The sequence below is a fragment of the Elephas maximus genome, chromosome 3, assembly GCF_024166365.1.
Source record: "Elephas maximus indicus isolate mEleMax1 chromosome 3, mEleMax1 primary haplotype, whole genome shotgun sequence".
Taxonomy (NCBI): Eukaryota; Metazoa; Chordata; class Mammalia; order Proboscidea; family Elephantidae; genus Elephas; species Elephas maximus.
Genome location: NC_064821.1, coordinates 30139125 through 30164740, shown reverse-complemented (window position 1 = coordinate 30164740; position 25616 = coordinate 30139125). Strand labels below are relative to the sequence as shown.

Here is a 25616-nt window from a genome sequence, read left to right as displayed (position 1 = left end):
CAACGTTACTTAGACATGTATTTTCTCCAGCCTGTTTTCCAAAGGACAAGAGACATCTGAAGACTTACCCATATTCCTTACACTCATAAAGATTCTCTCCAATGTAAGTCAGTATGTTTACAGGAGGAGGAGGAATAACTAAAGACATTTCCACATTCCTTATACTTATAAGGTATTTCTCTGCTGTGAGTTCTTATATGTTTAGTGAGGGATGAGGACTGACTAAAGGCTTTCCCACATTCCTTACATTCATATGCCCTCTCTCCACTGTGAGTTCTTATATGGTTAGTGAGGGATGAGGAATGGCTAAAGGCTTTTCCACATTCCTTACATTCATAAGGCCTCTCTCCACTGTGAGTTCTTATGTGATCAGTGAGGTGTGCTAACTGACTAAAGGCTTTCCCACATTCCATACATTCATAAGGCTTCTCTCCAGTATGAACTCTTAAATGGAGAGAAAGGTTTGCCAACTTACTAAAAGCCTTCCCACATTCCTTACATTCATAAGGCCTCTCTCCACTGTGAGTTCTTATATGATTAGTTAAGGACGAGGAACATCTAAAAGCTTTCCCACATTCCTTACATTCATAAGGCCTCTCTCCACTGTGAGTTCTTATATGTGTAGTAAGGTGAGAAGACTGACTAAAGGCTCTTCCACATTCTGTACATTCATAAGGTTTCTCTCCAGTGTGAACTCTTATATGGAGAGTGAGGTGTGCCAACTGACTAAAGGCTTTGCCACATACCTTGCAATCATAAGGCCTCTCTCCACTGTGAGTTTTTATATGCTTAGTGAGGGATGAGGAACGACTAAAGGCTTTCCCACATTCCTTACATTCATAAGGCCTCTCTCCATTGTGAGTTCTTATATGTGTAGTGAGGTTTGAGGAACAACTAAAGGATTTCCCACAGTCCTTACATTCATAAAGCTTCTCTCCACTGTGAATTTTTCTATGTCTAGTTAGGTTTGAGAAATAACGAAAAGTTTTCTCACATTCCTTACATTCATAAGGTTTTTCTCCCCTGTGAGATCTCATATGGTCAGTGAGGTGTGAGGACTGACTAAAGGCTTTTCCACATTCTTCACATTCATAAGGCTTCTCTCCACTGTGAGTTCTTATATGTCTAGTGAGATCTGAGAAATAACGAAAGGTTTTCCCACATTCCTTACATTCAAAAGGCCTTTCTCCACTTCCAATTTGTATATGTTCAGTGAGGGATGAGGAATAAGTCAACACTTCCCCACATTCCTTACTTTCATAAGGCTTATCTCCACTATAAAACTGTTTAAGTAATGTGAGGGATGAAGGATGCGTATAGGCTTTCCAATATTCTTCATGTTCATGCATATGACTGATCACATGTGTCTGAGAAGATAAGAAACTATAGAAATCTCCCCCACATTCATTAAATTCATAGGGTTGCTCTCCAGGAAGAGTTTTTACATGAGTGCTTAGGTAAGAGGAACAACTGTAGGCTTCTCCACATTCCTTACTCTGATAGGTATTGCAACCACTGTGAGATCTGATATGATGCTCAACTGATGAATGATCCATGAAGGTTCTTCCAGACTCATGACATCCAGAAGTATTTACTTCTGGAGTAGTTGTTTCGAACACAGTAAGATTTCCAGTCTGGCTGAAGGTTTTTCCACACTTATTGCCTTCGTTACTTTCACAGAGGTTCACTTCCGTATGCTCTCTGTTAAAAACAAGCACTGTGTTATTGGATATAAATTTGTTACCATATCAGCCTTAACAAACACAGTGAATGTGTATGTTTTTTGCCCTGAGTTGCTTTATATGTTTCAAAGGTTAAATCATCTAGCAGAGATACTATCATTATTGTCACAGTGTTTATCACATATGGGGCTTCTAGATAATTGTGTATAACATGTTTCAAAAACATAACATGTGACTCACATTTATGAAAATATTATATCACAAAAATTCTCTGAACACATTTTAGTTCATATATACACATATCCAGGTTTTCCCTACTATCCAAAAGCAGAGCATTCCTATGAAACTTTTTGAAAGCTGGAGTGGCATAAAGCAAAGAAGCAATTATTAATTTATATGAGGAAAAATTTTTGAGCGTTTCCAGACCCAAAAAATAACCTACCAAACCATACTAAATAACACATCAAACCTAAAATAACGTTAACAAATAGTAAAAGTAGGAATGATATGATACATAAATAAATCAACATAAAGCACAGATGCTCACACAGTTCAAAACTATGGCAGCTTAACGCTGAGCGTAGTTGCTGGGGAATAAGCTTGTCCAGAACAGACATCACCAAACTGGGACACAGGCTCTGAGGGCTCCCCTTCCCAGGGTTAGGGCTGCCACACCTCAGGCCACTGTCCTCTCCAGCTCATGCATCTGAGAGAGTCCAGCACCTCAGCCTTCCAGGAGGGACTGACAGCCCCCCCACCCCCACCCCAGCCCAGGTATGGCCAGGACTAGGCGGGGAGGGGGCAAGGCGAGGTGAGGGCAGAGGCCACGAACAACGTGGGAAGGAGGGGCCAAATCAGCCACTCCTCCCACCCTTACTGGTACCTGAGATTGAGGCCTGCAGAGACAGGCTGACAGGGAGCAGATGGTACACATTGGAAGAAAAAGGACGACTGGGCCCAGGCTCCCTCTCCCAGGAGAAGGGGGCAGCAGACAGACACTGGCTTACCTGCCCAGGCTCTCTGGGAGACTGGAAACTATGGATCATGCCCCCCTGGGAGCCTGGAAAAAAGGGGCAGACAAAAGGAGTGTGGTGGGGAAGGGATGTGCTGAAGGAAAGGAGGCGTCACTGGGCAGGAAGAGCTGCCCTTTTCGCACCCTCAGGGAGTAGAAGGCCCTGAGACCAGAGGTGGGGGTGATGCTACTCTCACTGCTCTGAGTGCACGCTTCCTCTTTAATAGCTTGCTGCAAGACAAACCGCTGAATGTTGTTCTCACTTTTTGCCTTTTTCCCTAAAAGCAAAAATCCTCTTAGGATTTTTTCCAGTTAGCGAAAACAGGTAGATCTTTCATAAATGTGAAGTGGTGTAAAGCAAACTTAAAAAACAGGATACCTGTAACTATATACTTAATATCATAACATCTTAAGACTGTCTCTTAACACGCTGCTCTTTCATGTCAATGAAACTCACCTCACATGTCTCCCCTGGTTTTTGTGCTGATCTTCAATGCCATGCAATTCGCTGATTCCTTCTAACTTGTAGGACAAGCTGTCATTCTTCATGAACTGCACTATTAGATATTCACTGGATAAATTTTCTCCATCACTAAGGTCTCGAGAAACTGACCCAATGATTCAAATTGAGATTCACAATATGAAACAAAAAGGAAAAAAAAAATAATTAGGAAGAAAAAGGCAGCTATGAGCAAAGAAAGACTGACACATTTCACTGTTTCAGGACTTTGGCAATGGTCACAAGCTGTTCACTGGGAAACCCTTCCATGAGAACTGAGAGTTACAGTGACATAGGGTGTAAGTAGGACTACAAAGTAAAAAGATACGGGACACAATGCACATGTAACATTAAAAAAGGAAAAGGGGAAGGTCTTTTTCCATGAATACGGATGTGAAAGGATTAAAGAAAGTCAGAAAACTAAGCTCAGGTATCTGAGAACCTCAGTCTCCTAAACCCAAAAGAGACTTTTTCTAACTGATTTATTCAAATCTAGTTCCCGCCATAAAAGGCTAGTCCTGCAAAGGATTCTTGCCTTCCTGATGCTTTCCGATACAGCCGCCCTGTATGATTTGAATCCATACTCTACTCAGATCTTTCTCTTGGTTCCCAGGGAAAACAAATACATGTAGCTGACATGGTTTCATGGGGAAAGGCAGGTCATGAGGAAAGTTACTGAAGAGCAATGAACATCTACCTGACACCGTGTGTGGTGACAAGTTTCCTTTATATGGCCTTCTGCCTTGGTTCTTTGGAAAAACACCTTCAGGGACTTTTCCCTTAAGCCCTGAGGAATTACCTTTGCCTTAGTTTTCTACCCTAGAGGGTGTTATATTTCCTGGGTGAGCAGTAAACAACTTGGTTTAATACCTTTTGCCTGGCCCTGGGCTGCAGCCCCCCCTGAGATTGGTATGCACCTTGCAGGAACTGGTCAATATATTACACAAATGAAGTGACTACAGGCCATGCAAATGAAGTTTCTACAGTCTACTTTGCAAATGAAGTATCTGCGACCTACCAAGAGGGGACTGGCAGGTTCTGGTAGGAGGGCCATGCCTTGAAATTGACAAGGAGTTGTAGATACAAGCAGCTAACCCCACAGAGGTTTCAGAAGCAGGAAGAGACAGAAAACAAGAAGAACCAGAGAGAGAAAGAGGGAGCAAAGAACCTCCTAAAAGAGCTTTAACACTGAAGACAGTGAGAAGTCAGGAAGGGACATAGCGGCAGAGCCAGAGGCAACAGGCCCAGAAGGATGATTGGGCAGGGGATGAGAAACTTTTGACTAGTGGTTATTTTCGTTGCTGCTATACATAACCACTGACAGAAAAGTAAGAAACATTATGCTGCAGCAGTGGATAGGAAAGCCACATCTGAGTGGCTTGTGGTAAGCCCAGCAGGTTAAGCAAGATGACTGATAGAAGGCCAGGGTGTTCTGGCTCAACCAAGCCAAAGATCTAAGGTGAAATGCTTACAAATGAGTAAGCTAGTCAGAGGATGGAAAACAGAAAACAAAACTGGAATGTTTAAAAAGATTATATATTTACCTGATTTGGACTGGTATCTAAACATATCTGTCTGACTGAAGGAATGTTTTCCCTACCTGATACTGTAAAACAGATCTGACTATATGATGGAATGAATATTGGGTATTGTTAAAAAAAAAAAACAAAAACAGAGCCCGTAACTCTGCCCTTCAGAGAATGCTTGATTAGATACGCTAAAAGGGGAAGTGAGTAAATACTCAACAAGGCTTATGCCAATAGCCTGGGAGGTTAGTGGATCTGCCTTTGAGAGTACCACGATGATTGAAGGCTTAACTGATCAAAGACTTGCTTGGTGAATGAAAAGTAAAAGCATGCTCACGTGGGGCACAGCCCTATGGAATCTGAAGGGTTTGTTGAATAGGACATGCCAGCACCCATAAGAAGAACCCTTTTCCAGGACTGGAAGTTAATGGAAACCAGGAAGTAGACAGCTTGGTATGTTCACTTAAAGTAACCACCTGGGTCACAAGATGAGTGGAAGTGGGGGAGATGCAGCAATGAAGAAACGGGCTGAGTTTGGACGTTTTCCTTTGGCACCCACTGACCTAAGCCCAGGGTGGCTAGCGATGAGAGAGTGAAAAAGAAGGAGCTGGCTAGTCTGACATGCAGGGGGTTGTGTGGACTCCCAAGCCAATGTCTGGTACCCAGTGACCTGGCTTGGATGGCTACACGTGAGCTGACCCCAACTGAATGTGGATGAAGATGAGCTGAAAGCAGGAAAAGAGAAACGTCTAACAATGTAGGCTGGTGTAGATTGCTACAAGCTCATGCCTTGCCCTGGACTGAACTTTACTTATGGATGCTGATGCTGAGAGTTCCAACCAGAAAAGAAAGTTCTTCAGACTGAGGAACATGCTTGTCTCTTTAGAGTTCTGGTTTGACAGAGATGGCAATTTAAACATTGGCTGTCGAAAACGGGATATAAAGGCATGAAGACACTGGCTTACGTGCTTTCATAAGTGTACTTACACTCAAAATGAAGGGGACAAGGGAGGATCCCCACTGAATAGTTTCCTCTTTTCCCAACAGGTCTAGGGAAGAGAGGATAGGAGAAGATGTCATACGATATTTTATGATTCAGTTTTGAGTGCTGACTGTTACAGGGTTAATTGTGACTATAAAAAATAGTAATTGTACAAGTTGTAACTGAAAGAGTGGACTGAGGGGGGAGGCAATACTGGACTGGAGTATGTTGGCGAAACCTAATGTTACTTAAAAGTTTTGCTATGCTGATACCCTGCAAGCCTCAGAGCAAGGGAATAATCACCGCTTGGTTAAATTTTATTAGATGCCAGATCGGGTGAAGCTGAGACAACCTTTGGGAGAACCTGACCAGATCAGATGCACAACTGCAGCAGTCCTGAGCAGCTGGTACCAGAGTGACCTCACCCTGGGAGTTTCTGCCCTATGGATGGACAAACTGTTAACGACTGATTTGGATGGGTAAAATGTATGTGAAAGGACCCATAGTGGAAAGGCCTGAGGGTGGCCAGAGAGGCCCAGGAGGGACCCGGTGGCTGACCTGGTCGTGACAGCCCAGAAGGCTGACAATGGTGACGGACTGCAGAAGCAAGAGAAGTCTGTCCACAGGAGGCTGAGAGGAGGCCTGTGCAGCTGAGAAGAGCTAAGAAAGCTGTCCTGCACTGAAGTAGGTAGACTCTGCCAACATGCTTCCTGATCCTAATCCTAAATTGCAGTCTGTGGATCCTGATCCCGTGTTATACCCTGTTCCTTAATAAACCACTTAACTGTAACATGGTCTGTGAATCTATTGCAACAGATTATTGAGTCCAGAACAGGTACAAAGTGCCATGGGATGGTTGGCTGGTGTCAAAATTCGTAAAAAAGGCTGGTGAGTGGAGGTAAGTCTGACTTCTGCCTCATGGGAATCAGCTTTGGGCTGATCCTGGTCATTAGGCACCCTGAAGTTTGACGGTTTGGATGCTGCTACTACTACTACTGCTACCGCTACTACTGCTACTACTACCACCACTACCACCACCAGCATCCCCTTTACAGTGAGCCAACATTTTCATCTTCAGGGTCTCTGGAGATGGGTAAGTGTGAGTTTATTTGCAGCAAAGTAATCATATCAAACTTAATCAAACTCTTTATAAGGTTGCAAACCAGAAATCTCTGTGTTGCAAAGTGACTCTTGAAGTCAATGCTCACACTTCTAACACTTTAAAGAGCCTCAAGGCTTTTAACCATAAGAGAAATAAAAAGCTTAATACACAGAGCTTTATGTTCATGGGGAAATCAGGGTACGTACACTCCACAGAGCAAATGACCACTCTCGTGTTGTTTAACCATACGTTCCCTTTCCTCAGACTAAATACTGAAGTGAGATTGAAGAGTACAATATACTTGTTTGCTAAAACAGTGAACAAAAAAATGATGCCATCCTTACCTACTGAGGCCAGGTTTATGAAGGTTTCCAACATCACATCTATGTAGAGTTTCCTCTGAGCAAGATCCAGTAAAGCCCACTCTTCCTGGGTCAAGTCCACAGCCACATCCTCAACGATCACTGAGTCCTAAAACATCCCACATATTCTGGTTCAGCAAGTTAGCATGTACTCCAACGTGTGCAAAAGGATGGGTGAGGCTGACAGTCCTGGGGAACTAAGAACTCACAGGGATTTCACACAGGTCCTGTGCCAAGGTCCATTCTTGGGTTTAGCTAGCCATCGATCAGTCCTTTCCCTTCACTGTCTACAGTCACATCCTCACTGATGGCCTCCCGTTTCATTGATTTAATACTTAGACGAAACTGAACTTATTTCTCCAGTTTCACTGTGACAAATTTCAGTCTTACTCTTCTCTTTTTATGGTCTAGAAACTCAAGAGCACGTAGCAGAAATTAGAGAAATGCTCTACAATTCCACATTAAGATCGTCACTTCGTTTTGAAAAAAAAAATTTACTTCCTTCCATAAGATCCACCAGACCACTGTACAAAACGTAAAAGCAGGATAATAAGTGAGAAATACTCGAGGACTGACAGTTTTTCCTTTTGCCCCTCACCAGCCCTGGGAGGCTCAAGGGCCCACACAAACTGGCAAGCCAAGGTCCTGCACAATATATTCTTGAAGAACTCCACGTGGTCAGGAGGTGACAGGACAACCTGCCGAAGACAGAATATTCTTTTGAAGATTTATGAATTTTTACATGTTTGTCACTTCTGTTTCAGTAACTCAGCAGTTGCGCTATCACCTTCTCTATCCGTTTCATGGAGAGAGGTAAAGGTACTGAAAAGTCAAACAGAGCTCGGGTGAAAGACAGGAAACATAAGAATCCAGATCTCCCCAAAATTATCAAACTTTCAAGACCTGATGATACTGAAGACCAATTATTAGTCACTGCTCCTCTCAACACACACAGACGCCCACACAAACACACTCCAGTGTTACAATGTCAAAGAGCCCTATCTCTGCAAAAACCAGAATAGCATTCCCTTGCATTTGCTGCCCATGAGGAAGAGGTTAAGATTCCCATTTTCTAAGTAAGTTCGTTGAAGTGTAGGTTTAGCTATTAAACTGCAATGAACTCCAGGAAGCAAATACTTGTTCACCAGCCTCTAGAGGCTCTACTTGAAAATTTTCTCACATTTGCAGCCCCTGAAAGGCAGAGATATGACTACCTGAACTCTGACCACTGGCATCCCCTGGGCTGTAGGACTGGCCTCTGTGAAACAGCCTCAACCCATTCGCTTCCACATGTAGTGAGGACAGAAAAAGTGGTCACACTGCACTTCTGATACTAAAATTGGACTGAACAGCAGAGCAGCTCTGGAAAAGGCAGGCTACTCTTGTCAGGATAGGGGCTAAAGCGAACTGTCTAGGTCATCTCTAATCATTCCTGGTATGATGGTGTGAAAACAAATCTGGACCCACAGTCAAAATTCAAGGGTCTCCTTCACTGCACTGGCCCATGTCACATATTTCAAAGCCATCAAAAACCCTAACACTCATTAGGCAAATATATAAAAACCACAGTTCATTAGGTTACTAGTCACAGGACAGAGGGGGAAAATCACTATTTAGGAAGCACTGAGTTTCTGTTTATGGTGAATCTGAAAAGGGATATTGATATATAGGCAAACTACTGCCCCCAAAACTGGAGGAACACATAGGCATATACAAATAATCATGCCAGAGCAGAAGCCCAGGAGCAAAAACACTGCTAGGATCAGTACCAGAGTAGGAAAACTTAAATTGTAATTGGCAAATTGTGGAGACTCTGTGGACAAGATGGAGGGTTAAAAATGCCACGGGGGAGCAGGTTGTCTCATAAGGTAGAGAGTAATTGGGAGTATGTAGCAAGCTGTACATAAGTTTTTATGTGAGAGACTGACTTGATTTGTATACTTTCACTTAAAGCACAATAAAAAATAAATAAATAAATAACGCCAAGGGAAAACATTCTGCATCCCATTTTGGACAGTGGCGTCTGGGATCTTAAAACACTAGCAAGTGGTCATCTAATATGCATCAACTGGTCTCAACACACCTGGAGCAAAGGAGAATGAAGAACACCAAGGATATAAGGTAATTAAAAGCCCAAGAGACAAAAAGGGCCATATAAGCCAGAGACCACATTTGCCTGAGACCGGAAGAACTAGATGGCCACTGATGACCACTCTGACAGGGTACACAACAGAGAACCCCTGAGGGAGCAGGACAGCAGTGGGATGCAGACCCCAAATTCTTGTAAAAAGACCAGACTTAATAGCCTGACTGAGACTAGAAGGATCCCGGTGGTCATGGCCCCCAGACCTTCTGTTGGCCCAGGACAGGAACCATTCCTGAAGCCAACTCTTCAGACATGGACTGGACTGGACAATGGGTTGGAGAGGGATGCTGGTGAGCAGTGAGCTTCTTGGATCAGGTGGACACTTGAGACTATGCTGGCATCTCCAGCCTGGAGGGGAGATGAGAGGGTAGAGGGAGTTAAAAGCTAGTGAAATGGACACGAAAAGAGAGAGTGGAGGGAGGGAGCAGGCTGTCTCATTAGGGGGAGAGTAACTGGAAGTATGTAGCAAGGTGTATATAAGTTTTTGTGTGAGAGACTGACTTGAATTGTAAACTTTCACCTAAAGCACAATTAAAAAAAAAATTATTGAAGACCTCCAGCACAACTGGACTAAACCAAAAGCAAAAAAGATTCCTGAATAAACTGAACGCTTTGAAGGCCAGCGTGGCAGGGATGGAGGTTTGGGGACCATGGTTTCAGGGGACGTCCAAGTCAACTGGCATAATAAAATCTATTAAGAAAACATTCTGCATCCCACTTTGGACAGTGGCAAGTGGCCATCTAAGTGCATCAATTGGTCTCAACCCACCTGGATTAAAGGAGAATGAGGAATACCAAAGACAAAAGGTAATTATGAGCCCAAGAGATAGAAAGGGCCACATAAACCAGAGATTACATCAGCCTGAGACCAGAAAAAGCAGATGGTGCCCGCTACAACCGATGACTGTCCTGACAGGGAACACAACAGAGAACCCCCAAGGGAGCAGGAGAGCAGTGGGATGCAAACCTCAAATTCTCGTAAAAAGACCAGACTTAATGGTCTGACTGAGACTATAAGGACCCCGAAGGTCTTCTGTTAGCCCAAGGTTGAAACCATTTCCAAAGCCACCTCTTCAGACACGGATTGGACTGGACTACGGGATAGAAAACGATACTGGTGAAGACTGAGCTTCTGGATCAAGCAGACACAAGTCTATGCGGGCAGCTCCTGTCTGGAGGGGAGATGAAAGGGTGGAGGGGGTCAGGAGCTTGCCGAATGGACAAGAGAATAGAGAGTGGAGGGAGGGAGTGTGCTGTCTCATTAGGGAGAGAGCAGCTAGGGGTATATAGCAAGGTGTATATAAATTTTTGTATGAGACTGACTTGATTTGTAAACGTTCACTTAAACTACAGTAAAAATTAAAAAAAAAAAAAAAATTATCGAAGCCCTCAAAAAAAAAAAAAAAAAATGCCATGGGGGCCCAATCTTAGTGGGACCCAGAGTTTTGTGAGTTTTATCTCCAGAAACCCAACCAGGTCCTCAGTGTAAAGATTAGAGAAAAATTCCCTTGTGCTTCCAATAGGTGGAAGGGGAAAAGCTGCCATTTTGAAACTTCCGCAGAACATTCTGTTCTCCTTAACAAGGCCTATTGTCAAGCGGAATTATTTTATAAGAGTTTCACTGAACTGCAGTAGTGAATACCAAACTCCAGCCCCATCTAGGCTTCCTGTTTCACCAAAGTGGGAAAGGTTATTAGCAGAGAAGCACTTGTGAGGTTACTGCCCAGAAGAACAGGGTCACTAAAGGACTGAGACCTAATCATTGGGCTACAGAATACTCATCCTAGATGCACATCTTACCACACATCCGTAGGGCTCCTATATAATAACAAGGAATTACAAATGAAAGTACACCAATTCTCAAACCTTACTCAAGAAGTCTGTAGGATACCCAAACACAACAGGAGAGACAAAAAGAAGAACATAAGAAAACATTTTAGCCTCTGATATCTACAGGAAACAATAAAAATAGCCTAACTTTTAGCCATATAAAATATGGGGCTTACACTACAGGGCTATTTACCTTCAATCCTTTTACTTACTATATAATCGTCAGTTTTCAGCAAAAACCTACAAGGCATACTGAAAGATAAAAAACACAGTATGAAGAAACAGTGCAACCCAACTAGTCTAAGATATGACAGAGTTTTGCAATTCTCCAAGATATAACAAACCTTGAAGTGTATGTGCCTAACAACAAAGCACCAAATATGTGACACAAAAACTAATAAAAGCACAAGGAGAAATAAACGAATCCATCATTAGAGTTGGAGACTTCAACCCTCCTCTCTATCAGTAACTGACAGATCCAGCAGGCAGGATATATCGAAAAGGATATAGTTGAACTGACAACGTCATCAGTAATGGATCTAATTGGCATTTACAGAATACCTCATTCAAAAACACAATACACATTCTTCTCAAGTTCCCAGGGAACATTCAACAAAACACAACTTTAAAAAAATATAAAAGATTAAAGGGCCACATAAATGAGACACTATATCAGCCTGAGACTGAAAGAACTAGATGGCACCCGGTACCATAGATGAGTGCCCTGACAGGGAACGTAACAAGAGAATCCCTGATGGAGCAGGAGAACAGTGGGACGGAGATCTCAAAGACCAGACTTAATGGTTTGAGACTGCAGATACCCTTGAGGTCATGGTCCCCAGGCCCTTCGTTAGCCCAAGACTGGAACCATTCCTGAAGCTAACTCTTCAGACAGGATTGAACTGGACTAAAAGATAGAAAATGATACTGGTGAGGAGTGAGCTTGTTGGCTCAAGAAGACACATGAGACTATATGGGCAACTCCTGTCTGAAGGGGAGATGAGAGGGCAGAAGGGGTTAGAGGCTGGCGGAATAGATATGAAAAGAGAGACTGGAGGGAAAGAGTGGGCTGTCTCATTAGGGGGAGAGCAACTAGGAGTGTATAGCAAGGTGTACATAAATATTTGTACGAGAGACTGACTTGATTTGTAAACTTTCACTTAAAGCACAGTAAAAAAAATTTTTTTAAGTTAAAAAAAAAAAAAAACTACCTTGGAATATATCCTAGAGAAATAAGAGCCTTTACACGAACAGATATATGCACACCCATGTTTATTGCAGCACTGTTTACAATGGCAAAAAGATGGAAACAACCAAGGTGTCCATCAACAAATGAATGGGTAAATAAATTATGGTATATTCACATGATGGAATACTACGCATCGATAAAGAACAGTGAGGAATCTGTGAAACCTTTCATAACATGGAGGAACCTGGAAGGCATTATGCTGAGTGAAATTAGTCAGCTGCAAAAGGACAAATATTGTATAAGACCACTATTACAAGAACTTGAGAAATAGTTTAAACTGAGAAGAATGCATTCTTTTGTGGTTACAAGAGGGGGGAGGGAGGGAGGGTGGGAGAGGCGCGTTCACTAATTAGATAGTAGATAGGAACTACTTTAGGTGTAGGGAAAGTCAGCACAATACAGGGAAGGTCAGCACAACTGGACTGAACCAAAAGCAAAGAAGTTTCCTGAATAAACTAAATGCTTTGACGGCCAGCATACCAGGGGCAGGGGTCTGGGGACCATGGTTTCAGGGGACATCTAAGTCAACTGGTATTATAAAATCTATTAAGAAAGCATTCTGCATCCACACTTTGGAGAGCGGCATTTGGGGTCTTAAATGCTAGCAAGCAGCCATCTAAGATGCATCAATTGGTCTCAACCCACCTGAATCAAAGCAGAATGAAGAACACCAAGGACACAAAGCAATTACGAGCCCAAGAGACAGAAAGGGCCACGTGAACCAGGGGCTACATCATCCTGAGACCAGAAGAACTAGATGGTTCCCCGCTATAACCGATGACTGCCCTAACAGGGAACACGACAGAGAACCTCTGAGGGAGCAGGACAGCAGTGGGATGCAGACTCCAAATTCTCATAAGACCAGACTTAATGGTCTGACTGAGACTAGAAGGATCCCGGTAGTCATGGTCCCCAGACCTCTTTTGGCCCAGGACAGGAACCATTCCCGAAGCCAACTCTTCAGACATGGATTGGACTAGACAATGGGTTGGAGAGGGGTGCTGGTGAGGAAGGAGTGAGCTTCTTGGATCAGGTGGACACTTGCTACTACATTGGCATCTCCTGCCTGGAGGGGAGATGAGAGGGTGGAGTGGGTTAGAAGCTGGCGCAATGGACACGAAAAGAGAGAGTGGAGGGAGAGAGCAGGCTGTCTCATTAGGGGGAGAGTAATTGGGAGTGTGTAACAAGGTGTATATGGGTTTTTGTGTGAGAGATTGACTTGATTTGTAAACTTTCACTTAAAGCACAATAAAAATTAATAATAAAAAAAAACTAAACAAATAAGAAAACAAAAAACCCAGTTATAAAATGAGCAAAAGATCTGCCACCTCGCCAAAGAAGATACACAGGTGACAAGTAAACATATGAAAAGATTATCAACATCATGTGTCATCAGGGAATTGGAAATTAAAACAATAATAAGATACCAATACACCTGTACTAGGAAAAAAAACAAAAAACAAACAAACCCATTGCTGTTAAGTCGATTCCAACTCACAGTGACTCTACAGGACAGAGTAGAACTGCCCCAGAGGGTTTCCAATACACCTGGTATATTCGAACTGCTGACCTTTTGGTTAGCAACCATAACCCTTAACCACTACTCCATCAGGTATGAGAAGGGCTAAAATTCAAACCACTGAGAACTGCAGCAGAGGATGTACAGCACCAAGATTTCTTAGGCATTCCTAGTGGAAATACAAAATGGCACAATCAGTTTGAAAAGCGGTTCGGCAGTTTCTTAGAAAACTGAACATACTATTACTATATGATTCAGCAATTACAATCCCTGGTATTTAACCAAGTGAGTTGAACACCTATGTCCACAGAAAAACTGGGATACAAATGTTTACAGCATCTTTATTCATAATTGCCAAACTTAGAAGCAACAAAAATGCCCTCCAAGAGGTGAATGAACGAGTGAACTGTGATGCATCCATACACAGGAATAAATAAAAAATGAAATGGGCTACCAACTCACAAGAAGACACAACAGAACCTTAAATGAATGTTGCTAAATAAAACAAGCCAATCTAAAAAAAGGCTACACACACTATGAGTCCAACTATATAACACTGTGGACAAAACTATTTACAGACAGTGAAAAGATGAATGGTTGCAGGGTTTTTGGGGAGAGGGAAAGGATGAATGTAAGTGGAGCACAGGCACATTTAGGGCAGCATCTTAGTTATCTAGTGCTGCTATAACAGAAATGCAAGTGGGTAGCTTTAACAAATTTATTTTCTCACAGTTTAGGAGGCTAGAAGTCTGAATTCAGAGCACCAATTCTACGGGAGGGCTCTCTCTTAGTCAGCTCTGCGGGAAGGTACTTGTTCCTTGGTGATCTTCATGTGGTGTGGCATCTATCTTTCCCCAACTCTGCTTCCTTACTTAATCCGCTTCTTAGATCTCAAAAGAGATTGACTTAAAACACACCGGTACACTAACACTGCCTTATTAACAAAAGAAAAAAAATCCATTCCCAAACAGGATTATAAACACAGGATAGGGGTTGGGGTTTACAATACATTCTTTTTGGGGACACGATTCAAGGAAAAGAATTCTGTATGATATTATAATGGTGGATACATGACATTATGTACTTGTCAAAACCCATCAAGAGTGTAACAAAAAGTGTACTCTAATGTGAACTATGGGCTTTAAATCCGTTGCTGTCGAGGTGATTCCGACTCATAGTGACCCTACGACACAGAGTAGAACTACCCCACAGAGTTTCCAAGGAGTGGTTGGTAGATTCAAACTACTCAACTTTCGGTTAGCAGCCAAGCTCTTAATCACTGTGCCACCAGAGTAGATACTGATACATCAATACTGGTTGATCAGTTCTAACAAATATTAACATACTAATGCAAGTTGTTATAATAGGAAAAACTGAAGGGGTGCAGGAGGAGGTAAGGATACAAGGGAACTCTGTACTTCCCATTCGATTCTTCTGTAACCCCAAAACTGCTCCAGAAAAACAAAATCTAATTACTTTAAAAACAAAAACGAGTAGGAAATCAGATAAGCTAAAATACATAAGACACTCTTCTATGTAACTGGGATATACCAATAAAGAACAAAGATCTCTACTGTATTAAGAGTTGGTGAGTCTGCAATCAACAGCCCAACATTAAGTGATGTATCTCATGTAAAGGTGATGAGTGTGATCGAGAAAATAAAGAGTACAGCAGGATCCAGAGTGCTGATGGTGCTGACAATGCACGTAGCAAAGTAGGTGTCAATAAAAAGCAAAATGTGAGCAAAGACTTGAGGGATGCTAAGGAATTATCGAAGGGTATCTGAGAAGGGATTATTTCAGGAAGAGAAAACAGCCAGAGAACAGGCCAAAAGGTGAGAGTGTGTCTTGCACGTTTTAGGGAGAGTCAAAGGCCAGCATGATGGGAGCATAGTGAGATGTGGGACAGGAATAGTAGAGGAATCTGGAGTGGTGATTGGGGTCAGTTGGTGTATCAGGTTCTGAGGAATTTCTTGGCCACTGAAAAGACTTTGGCTTTTGATCTGAATGAAATGCTGAGCAATTTTATGCTTTTGAACATAAAAGGAAACTGATACAACAGCTCTTAAAGAACCTGTATGCAAGAGGCAAATGTAAAAGCTAAGAAATATGTGAGAAGATGACTGCCATAATCAGATAAGAAATGATGATGGTTGAGACGGGGTGACGACATTAAAAGTGGGGTATCTAACAGATGGTCCTAGACTTTTAAGATAGAGACAACAGAACTTCCGGATGGACTGATGGTTCAGGGTGTGAGAGAAAGAGGGGGCAAGGATAAGTACAACATTTTGCTCACGAAAACTGAACGATAGTGTGCCATCAACTTAGATGTGGAAACCTGCAAGGGGAGCACATTTTATGCAGAGGATGCAAAGGTTATTTGGAACATGTTGAGGCCAAAATGAAGATAAGATATCCAAGACAGAAATACATATAAAAAAGAAAATGTTTAAACATTATGATGGGAAAAGAAGTATCTCTTCAACAGATGGTGCCAAAACAACTGGATTTTCCCACACGAAAGATAGAAGTTGGATCCTTACCTCACACTATTTACAAATATTAACTCAAAATGGATGACCGACCCAAATGACAGATCTAAAACCACAAAAATATGATTTATAATAGCTCCAAAATGGAAGCCTCCCAAGTACCTTCAAGAAATACAATTGTTATATTATAGTATACTCTTGTAAGAGAACACTACTGAGTAATTAAAGTGAACAAACAGCCCATGAAGAGTCTTCTATAATGCAAACTTAACCTAAGAGAGTTGACACAAAAATTACATATTATTCTATTTGTTTACAACATAAAAACCATCAAAAAGAAAATATGTTGATTTAAGGATACATACACGGGAGGGGCCCTGGTGGCGCAATGGTTAAGCATTTGGCTGCTAACCAAAAGTTGGCAGTTCAAATCCATCAGCTGCTCCCTGGAAACCCGATGGGGCAGTTCTGCTCTATCCTATAGAGACGCTATGAGTCGGAATCAACTCGACAGCAGTGGGTATACATGGGTGACAAAAACACAAAAACAAAGATAGTACCATCATAAATGTCAAGACACTGGTTACATCAAGAGGGAAGACTGGGGATTGTGACTAAAAATCAACTTACTTGGGGGGGTGCTGTGTCAGAAGCATGGTTATCTCCATTACATGGACATCCATTTTACATTTCACTCAACTGTACAACTATGATAAACGTTTCTGTATGTATGTCAAAAACACTTATCAAATACAGAAATGGAAAAAAAACATGTACAATCTGAAAGTGGATAAAAATACTGAAAAGGTCAACAATTTTCTAGTAAAAGCAGGTAAAAAATAGGACTAGCCATTATTCTACTCCTACTCAACATTATCCTAGAGATTATAGCTGGTATATACCAAGAAAGAAAAAAAAGGTAAGGATATTAAAAATGGTAAAGAGGACAAAGAAACCCCTACACCATTCCATTTTACAAGTTAAATAATTACATATCTAAAAGCCCGAAAGACTGTACTGAGGATTACAGAACTGAGGGATTTTATTAAGTTTTCAGATTATAAAATAAATACCAAAGTAAGGTTTAAATAGTTCCCTTATACATACTAGCACCATGCAGTTGAGAAACTAATTTTTAAAAGATAACATATTTTACAAAAAATAAATTATCAAAAAGAAGTGTAATTAATTAAACAAAAGATCCTAATGAAAAAATAATGAAACATTATTAAATGACTTCCACATGGACTGAAGTAAATGGAAAGGTAGAGCACGCTCTTCAAAACTGTTCTCCACAAATAGATCATTATTTCCAATGCACTTCCATAAAACTCCAAGCAACTTTGTATTTTTCAGAACACCACAAAAAAAAATACCTTGAAAACGTATATGGAAGTGCAAATACCCGTAACAGGCTAGATGTTCTAAGGAATAAGGCATGGAGATTTGTCCAAACATATCAAAGTTATTTTTGTTAATTTAATAAATAAAGCTATCATGTATTACACAGTATAGTATTCATACAGGAATACACAATAGTGAGGAACAAAAAAAGGAAAAGGCCCACCAATCTAATAAAAAGTTGATTCATGACACAGCAAGCACCGCAGGACTGGGACAGAAAGCACTCACACTTTAATAAGTGGGGTAGTTATCAACTAACTGTCTAAATGGAATAATTACTCTACTTCTATACACTCCAGGTACTGGGAAAACCTGCTGCAAAAGACCTCTTGAAAGTGTTGAAAAGTAAAGATGTCACTTTAAGGATCTTAAAGCACCTGACTCAAGCCAGGTGTTTTCAATCACCTCATATGCATGTGATAGCGGGACAACGAGTATGGAAGACCAAAGAAGAATTGACCCCTCTGACTTGTGGTGTTGAAGAAGAATATTGACTATATCATGGACTACCAAAAGAACCAACAAATTTGTCTTGGAAGAAGTAAAACCAGAATGCTCCTTGGGAGCAAGGATGGTGAGACTGCATCTCACATACTTTGGGCACGTTGTCAGGAAGGATCAATCCCTAGAGAAGGACATCATGCTTGGTAAAGTGCAGGGTCACTGAAAAAAAGGAAGCCCCTCAATGACATGCATTGGCAAAGTGGCTGCAACGATGGGCTCAAGCATAACAACGATCATAAGGTTGACACAGGACCAGGCAGTGTTTCATTCTGTTGTACACAGGGTCACTATGAGTCAGAACAGACTCGACTGCACCTAACGACATCATCAACTAATGGTCCGAATGAATAATTAACCTATTTCTATACAGTCCATATGCAAACATCAATTTCAGGTAGATTAAATATGAAAATGTAAAATCATAAAACTTTCAGAAGCTATAAGCAAGTGATCTTTTGCAACGAGAATAAATTCTTAAGAGTTAAGACATAAGGGAAGAGATTGACAAATTCCACTATATTAAAATTTACAATTAGTCATGAAATGACCAGAAAAATTAGTAAAAATGTAAGTCACAAACTAGGAGGAAAATCTCCAAAGTTTATAAAGAAGCCCTAAAAAGACAAAGAAACATAAATTAACAGTAGGAAAATATGCAATCTTGTCAGTAGTAGAGTAGTATTAGGAAATTGCATAAGAGATCAAAGTAAGATACCATTTCATACTCTTTACAACGGCTAAAATTAATTCATTAGATAATTCCCAATGTTGGCAAGCAAACAGAACAAATAAAATACAAATATGCATACTTTGTGGGAGGAAAACTTTATAAAACGCATCAGCATTCCCTAGTAAATGTGAACTTGGCTATGATCTGGAACTCAGTGATTTCCCCACATTGGAGAGTTACTGTGCAAGAGCACTTGGAGCCTGGAAACAGAATGAAGAGAAGAGCAGCAATATTCATAATAGCAAAAATCACACCTGAACCACCCAAATCCTGTAAGCTCTACATAATGGGATAGGTAAATGGCTGCCCATTCATAGAACGGTAACATACATACGTAGACACATGGGTAGACTGAAGCTACAGACACCAACATGTATGAAAACAAGTCACTGAAGAACCCAGACAGTAATAATTGAATTCACAGAAAAATCAAAGGCAAAACTAAACAGTATGTACTACACAGATTAAGACTTAGGTGGTAAAGCTATGATAACATCAATTAACATAATAAACTTCTAAAATACAGATGATAATAATTTCCAGGCAAAAAGGAGAAAATGTCAGGGCTGGACACACTGGGAGGCCACAAAAACTGATTAACGTCTACTTATTATCAAGGATTTAGATTACCGTTATTTAAACTATACAGAAAAAGAAACTATGCACTCCTTGTTTATGATATAGTTGACAATAAAAAGTTTAAAGCCTTATTTATAACTTGAAAAAAATGTAATTTTCGTATATTAAATTTGCAAAGTCTTTGTGAAACCTTCTCATTTTGATTTAACTTGCCTTAGTTCACAAAGGCTTTTATACCTAAACGTTTGATACCTGGATCTTATAAATTTACACTTACAGTCACTACAGCAAGCTTTGTAAAAGCAAAATATTGGATACAATCCAACTGTCCATTCATGGTGATATGGTTAACAACAACAACAAAACTAAGATCAAGCATATGCAGTATTATGGAGTCTCACAAGAATTTCGATTTAAGCTCTCTATTTATTGTTATGAAGACCTCCAGCACAATTTGTGAGTTAAAAAGTGTAAATTCCATGTTACCTTTTGTGTAACTAAGTAGGGAAAATAAAAATTTCTATTTATATTTACTTGCGTCTACATACAGGAACACTGGCAAGATGCTTCATAAAGTCATAAAGCTGGTTATCTAAAGGTAGCTGGTGGAAGAGGAATGGGGTGGATGAGGACAAGACTAGGAACAAGCCTTCATCAAGAATACTTTTTCAGTTCATATTGAGTTTTCAACTTTGAAGGTATTATCTTTTGGGAAAACATTAAGTAACTAAATTATACATTAAAACATGCATAAATCAAACGTGATCTTTAATGTTTTTACTAGGAATTCCCATTTGTAATTAGAAAACCATTTTAAGTTTAATCGTTTAGGGTCTGTTACTAAATGGTCTAATGTATTTGTACAAATCATAAAAATGTAAACTACAGCTCTCTTTCTAAACACAGTGACCAAGGATATCAGAGTATGTACTTCCATTTTATCTCAGGTAGGAGAATGTTTCTAAGATGGCTAAAGTACGTAACACATTAGGAGTGCTGGCATGATTTGTTAAACATAAGAAGAGTCTTTAAGCTCCTTCTCAAAATTTATAAGTAAGCGTTGGAATAACTTTTGTATCAGTTATAATAGGCATTCCTCTATATTTGAAACTTTTTATATCCATTAAATTGAAAAATCCTCAGTAGAAACACACCAACTGAACTAGAAATTTTCTTCTAGTAGAAACTGTAAATACCCAAGAACTTAAATTAATACACCCATCTCATATGAGATTCTCTAGCCTAAGAAAACACTTTCAGATTCTAACTGAAGACTGTAGAAAGCAGTCAAAAGGACAAGGACCTAAAGTGGGGAATAACGCTTCTCACACACTTAAAATTCTTAAGGCAAAAGCATCCCCACTGGAAAAAAGGATGCAGCTGGACAACCCACACAGGAATCAAAAGGACTCATTCTCCCCAGCCTCATCCCTTTTGTGGCATCAGAAAGCACCAACATCACCAAAGACCCCATAAATAGAGTGAGGGCCTTCCCCTGCTAACTCTCTCCCCTCTTTTTTTACCCCATCCCGCGATGTGAAAGGTAGAGTTATAGGTTTAGAATTGTACAGAAGAAGCTCTAATGCCCAGGGGAAGCCAGGGGGAGGGACCAGGGCTCAGCTTCCTCAGCCAGAGCTGCTCTGTCTTCAGGTTCTGGTCAGGAAATTCTGCCATTCACCACAGAGCACCAAGGCCCAGGGTGGGGATGGTAACAACCCATGGTGCCAGTTCTGAAAGTCATATATGGGAGGTGGCCCCAGGCATCCAAAGCTTGAAAAACCACATATGTGTAAAGGGCCCAGTGACAGTAGAACAGAGGTTCAGGATGCCTCCGAGGGCTCAGTCCCTTGGCCACCGTTTAACCTCACTGAGGAACAACAGGGACCAGAGCACACAGCTGGATCCCTTAATTCTTATCTTGCTTCACCCACTTATGGTAAGAATTATCCAGTTCTCTGCGGTACTCACCATTTCCTTGGTCCAGCTTCCGGAAGTTTAAGGGAACGTCCTCTCTAAGCTTAAGGAGCCACTTAAGCAAGGTGGATGAGAGTGGAAGCAGAGCCACTGGACAGTCTGGAGGCAGATATGAATAATGTTTGGTCCACACAGTTAATAAGAGCAGTTGAAATCCTTCCTTGCAATCGCAAGGATGTACAAGATGGTCATCCTAGGTCCCCAGCTGTCTAGACCGGACTAGTTCTCCCTGAGCCACACCTGTGACCTGAAACAGAAAAAGGATGAGGAAGAGACAGTGTTGAGTAAGCAGGGAGTGAGAGGGTTCTTGAGCTTCAGCTCTTTACCTGGGCCAGGCTTACTCCCAAGCTCAGATAAATGCTCCACCCTGAAGCTATCTGCATTAAAGGCAGAAAAGGTTCCAGCCTTCAAGAGTACACACTTGCTTTGGACTTTTTAAAGTAAATGGAGCTGCATCAACTGGTTATTAAAAATGAAGAAAAAAAAAAAACAGTACTACTTCCATAAGAAAACTTCTGATGAATTACAGCTACAATTTGTAAAACCAGAGATTATACTAATCCCATTGGAGTCAGCAATAATTTCTCAAACAGGACACTTTTTTTGAAATGACACATGCAGCTTTAACTTGACTCTTTAGTGTCTACATATTTTCCCTATCTTTTGCTGTATATAAAAGGATATCACTTTGTTGCTCTTACATTCGATAGACTTGATATACACATACTACATTCATTCTACAGTATATTTCATTTGAAAAGCAACATTCTCTAGTCACATTACAGATACCATACACGTGACTTACAAATCAATTTAAGCTTACTTATTCATGTTCAAAATTATTTACTATAATCATGATTTCTGTTACTTATTCATTTATTTGGAGCCCTGGTGGCACAGTGGTTAAGAGCTCACCTGCTAACCAAAAGGTCGGCAGTTCAAATCCACCAGTTGCTGCCTGGAAACCCTATGGGGTAATTCTACTCTGTCCTGTAGGGTCGCTATGAGTCCAAATCGACTCCATGGCAACAGGTTTAATGCGTTACCTTGTAAAATAGGAACGTTGGTGGCACACTGGTTAAATACTCCGGTGCTAACTGAAAGGTTGCCTGTTTGAACCCATTCAGTGGCTCCACAGGAGAAAAGCCCTGGTGAACTGCTTCCGTGAAGATTACAACCTAGGAAACTTTACGGGACAGTTCTACTCTGTCACACGAGATCACTATGAGTTGGAATCAACTTGATGGCAATGGCTTTGGCTTTTGTTTTGGGGTGGTACATTTAAGAGCTTGACTACTAGCTGAAAGCTTGGCAGGTCGAACCCACCCAGAGTTGCCTCAGAAGACAGGCCCGGCGATCTGCTTCCAAAAGATAACAGTCTTTAAAACCCTATGGAGCAGCTCTCTGCACACGTGAAATCGCCACCAGTAGGAATGGACTTGAAGGCAACTAACAACTATGTAAAATAATTATTACAAAGAATGTAGTACTTTTTGAAACACTAAATGTAGCTGACACTCTAGGACCTATTTTAAGAATTTTCATTAGTTTCATTACATACGCCTCCCATTTTGCCCTCATACCCGATATTTCCTGTGCACACATTGGGAATATGCATGGCTTTTGCTCCGAGAAGCCTTCGACCTATAAATAAGTGTGGATCTTTGGGAGCAGAAATTGGGGGCGAATCACCAGCATACAAAGCCATACAGATCCTGTCACAGATCCTTAAGATCTTGAAGAAACACTGGGTGTGTGATCTCTATAGATCCCTCATTACACGTATTATAATCTTGTTCAGCCACATCACATCTTACATCAAACTAGGATTGGCCATTATTATTTCACACACGATCATGCCAAAAATTTCTGCCTTACAAAGAAATTCCTCGAAGTGTGCCTCTTACCAAATATTTTTATCCTGAAATTGGGATAACCCAAATACACTGCCGCGGAGTCAATTCCGACTCATAGCAACCCCATAGGAGACAGAAGAGCTGCCCCACAGGATTTTCAAAGCCCTAAATCTTTACAGACACAGACTGCCACATTTTTCTCCTGCGGGGCGGTGGATGGGTTAGAACCACCGACCTTTTGGTTTGCAGCCGAGCGCTTTAACCAGTGCCCCTGAAATCGGTATAAAAAAATAAATGTGGATAAATATGGTCCTAACGGCATGATCTACTTCCAACTCATAGTTCTTAATTAACTCATCCATCTTAAAGGCCTATAATCGTTAAAGGAGAGAGGGATATATTCTTTACTTGTTTGTATGACAGGAATACTTTAAGAATAAGTCCTGTCTGGATGAAGCACAGAAAACAAGGGGAGCACGGTAAGCGGCGGACTGGAATGCGTGAGAGGAGGGCATTTAGACTCAGGCCAACTACCCTGAGATTCCATGATGCCCGTGACTCAGTATCTCACAAACCCCCAGTGAAGCTTACGCTGCTAGTCTGAGAACTACACTTTTGCTGAGCAAGGATTTACACGATTTTACCTGTTAATGCACCCAGAGTTCCAGATCCAGCCCACCTACTCCACCTTCCCGAAACCCGCCCTGCACAGAGCCGCGGCCCAGGCGCGCGTGGGCGGGGTGGGCCGGGCTCTTGGAGCAGGAGGCAGAGGCGGAGGCGGCGGCAAAGCAGCAGCAAAGCGGCGGCGGCGGCGGCAAGCAGCGAGGGGAGGCCCCGGCACAGCCGGGCTAGAGGAAGTCGCGCGGCACTGGAGCACCTTTGGAGGGCGGAGAGGCCAGGACTACTCAGGAGAGCGGGAGCATTGCCCTTATACCCGACGGGACCTTCCTGCCCCTCGGACTGCACCTGGTACCGGACCATATAAGATAGCTAGAGACACAACACCTACCTCAAACCAAACACGAGAGCGACCAAACATGGCTGCTGGCCGTGGACGTGCACTTCCGCTTCCGGTTTCTGGACTCTCCTTTCAAAGGGGAGGGGTTATGTGCCTGGACTTGGAGGGCTCCACCTAGTGATCATGGGGTTCAGTGGCTTCCCTTGGGATTTAGATCTCTTCAGGGCTGTCTTCATTATTTCTCTAGAGAAAAGCCTAAGTTAAACACGGATTTCAGTAGTCAAAGATTTCTAATACCCTCGGAGCAGAGAAAGTTGGTATTTGCATATTTGGCCATTTGAAAACAATTTACCATGTGCTTTAGAGAAATAATTTGTTGGCTCCGCAAATATTTGCTCAGCTTTAGAACCCTTGGATTCTGAACTATTGGACTATGTTTAGTGATTTGTTTTCTCTTGCATATCTTGCATCTTTCCCCAGGAGTGGAGCACCAACTAGCAAACTCAGCCTGATCTCTTCAAAAGCAGAGAATCATGGAGAGAGTTTTCTAAGGCAAGAGGCAGGCTGATACCATTCCTTGTGAGGAACAGCAGATAAAAGGTAAAGTACTTTTTAAAATGAAAAATGTAAACAATTTTACTATGTTATCAGACATATCACAGAAGAGTTGATGCCGTTGAATTGTGGTGTTGGCAAAGAATATTGAATATACCCAGGACTACCAGGAGAACAAACAAATCTGTCTTGGAAGAAGTACAAGCAGAATTTATCCTTAGAAGCAAGGATGGCGAGACTGCGTCTTACATACTTTGGACATGTTGTCAGGAGGGATCAGTCTCTGGAGAAGGATATCATGCTTGGCAAAGTACAGGGTCAGTGGAAAAGAGGAAAACCCTCAATGAGGTAGATTGACACAGTGGCTGCAACAATGAGCTCAAGCATAACAACGATTGTAAGGATGGCGCAGGACCAAGCAGTGTTTCATTCTGTTGTGCATAAGGTCCCTATGAGTTCGGAACCGACTCGGCGGCGCCTAACAACAACAATAGAGTGCATAACTTGAACTAATCTTAAGTGTACAACCCAATAAATATTTATGTATGTGTATACACTCATAAAACTACGTCTGAGATCTACAGTTGATACTTGCCCTTCCCCAACTGATACTGTCCTTCATAGTAACCACTCTTCTGTTATCCCCAGAGAT

The 25616-nt window shown here is 41.5% G+C and overlaps 1 protein-coding gene across 5 annotated transcripts; it reads right to left on the bottom strand.

Annotated features, from left to right (window-relative positions):
• LOC126072194 (zinc finger protein OZF-like) lies at positions 1–24518 on the bottom strand. Of its 5 annotated transcripts, none has more exons than XM_049877000.1 (5): positions 24461–24518; positions 21590–21842; positions 7148–7274; positions 3152–3302; positions 1–1701 (listed from the first exon to the last, which is right to left on the bottom strand). In XM_049877000.1, exons 2-5 carry the CDS (start codon positions 21590–21592, stop codon positions 84–86), a joined length of 1899 nt encoding a protein of 632 aa, XP_049732957.1. In that variant the 5' UTR covers positions 21593–21842; positions 24461–24518; the 3' UTR covers positions 1–83. The 5 variants fall into 5 exon arrangements, with proteins under 5 accessions (XP_049732957.1, XP_049732956.1, XP_049732958.1 ...); XM_049876999.1 differs by lacking the exon at positions 24461–24518 and adding an exon at positions 24096–24266; XM_049877001.1 differs by lacking the exon at positions 24461–24518 and adding an exon at positions 22642–22901.
• Positions 24519–25616: the final 1098 nt, after the last annotated feature.

Bases quoted from the DNA above. Each gene is read 5' to 3' on its own strand.
- LOC126072194 (XM_049877000.1), bottom strand. The intron at 3,303-7,147 runs GTAAGGATGGCA...TCATTGGGTCAG, and splicing joins CATAAACCTGGCCTCAGTAG to TTTCTCGAGACCTTAGTGAT. The intron at 1,702-3,151 runs GTGAGTTTCATT...TGTTTTTAACAG, and splicing joins AACCAGGGGAGACATGTGAG to AGAGCATACGGAAGTGAACC.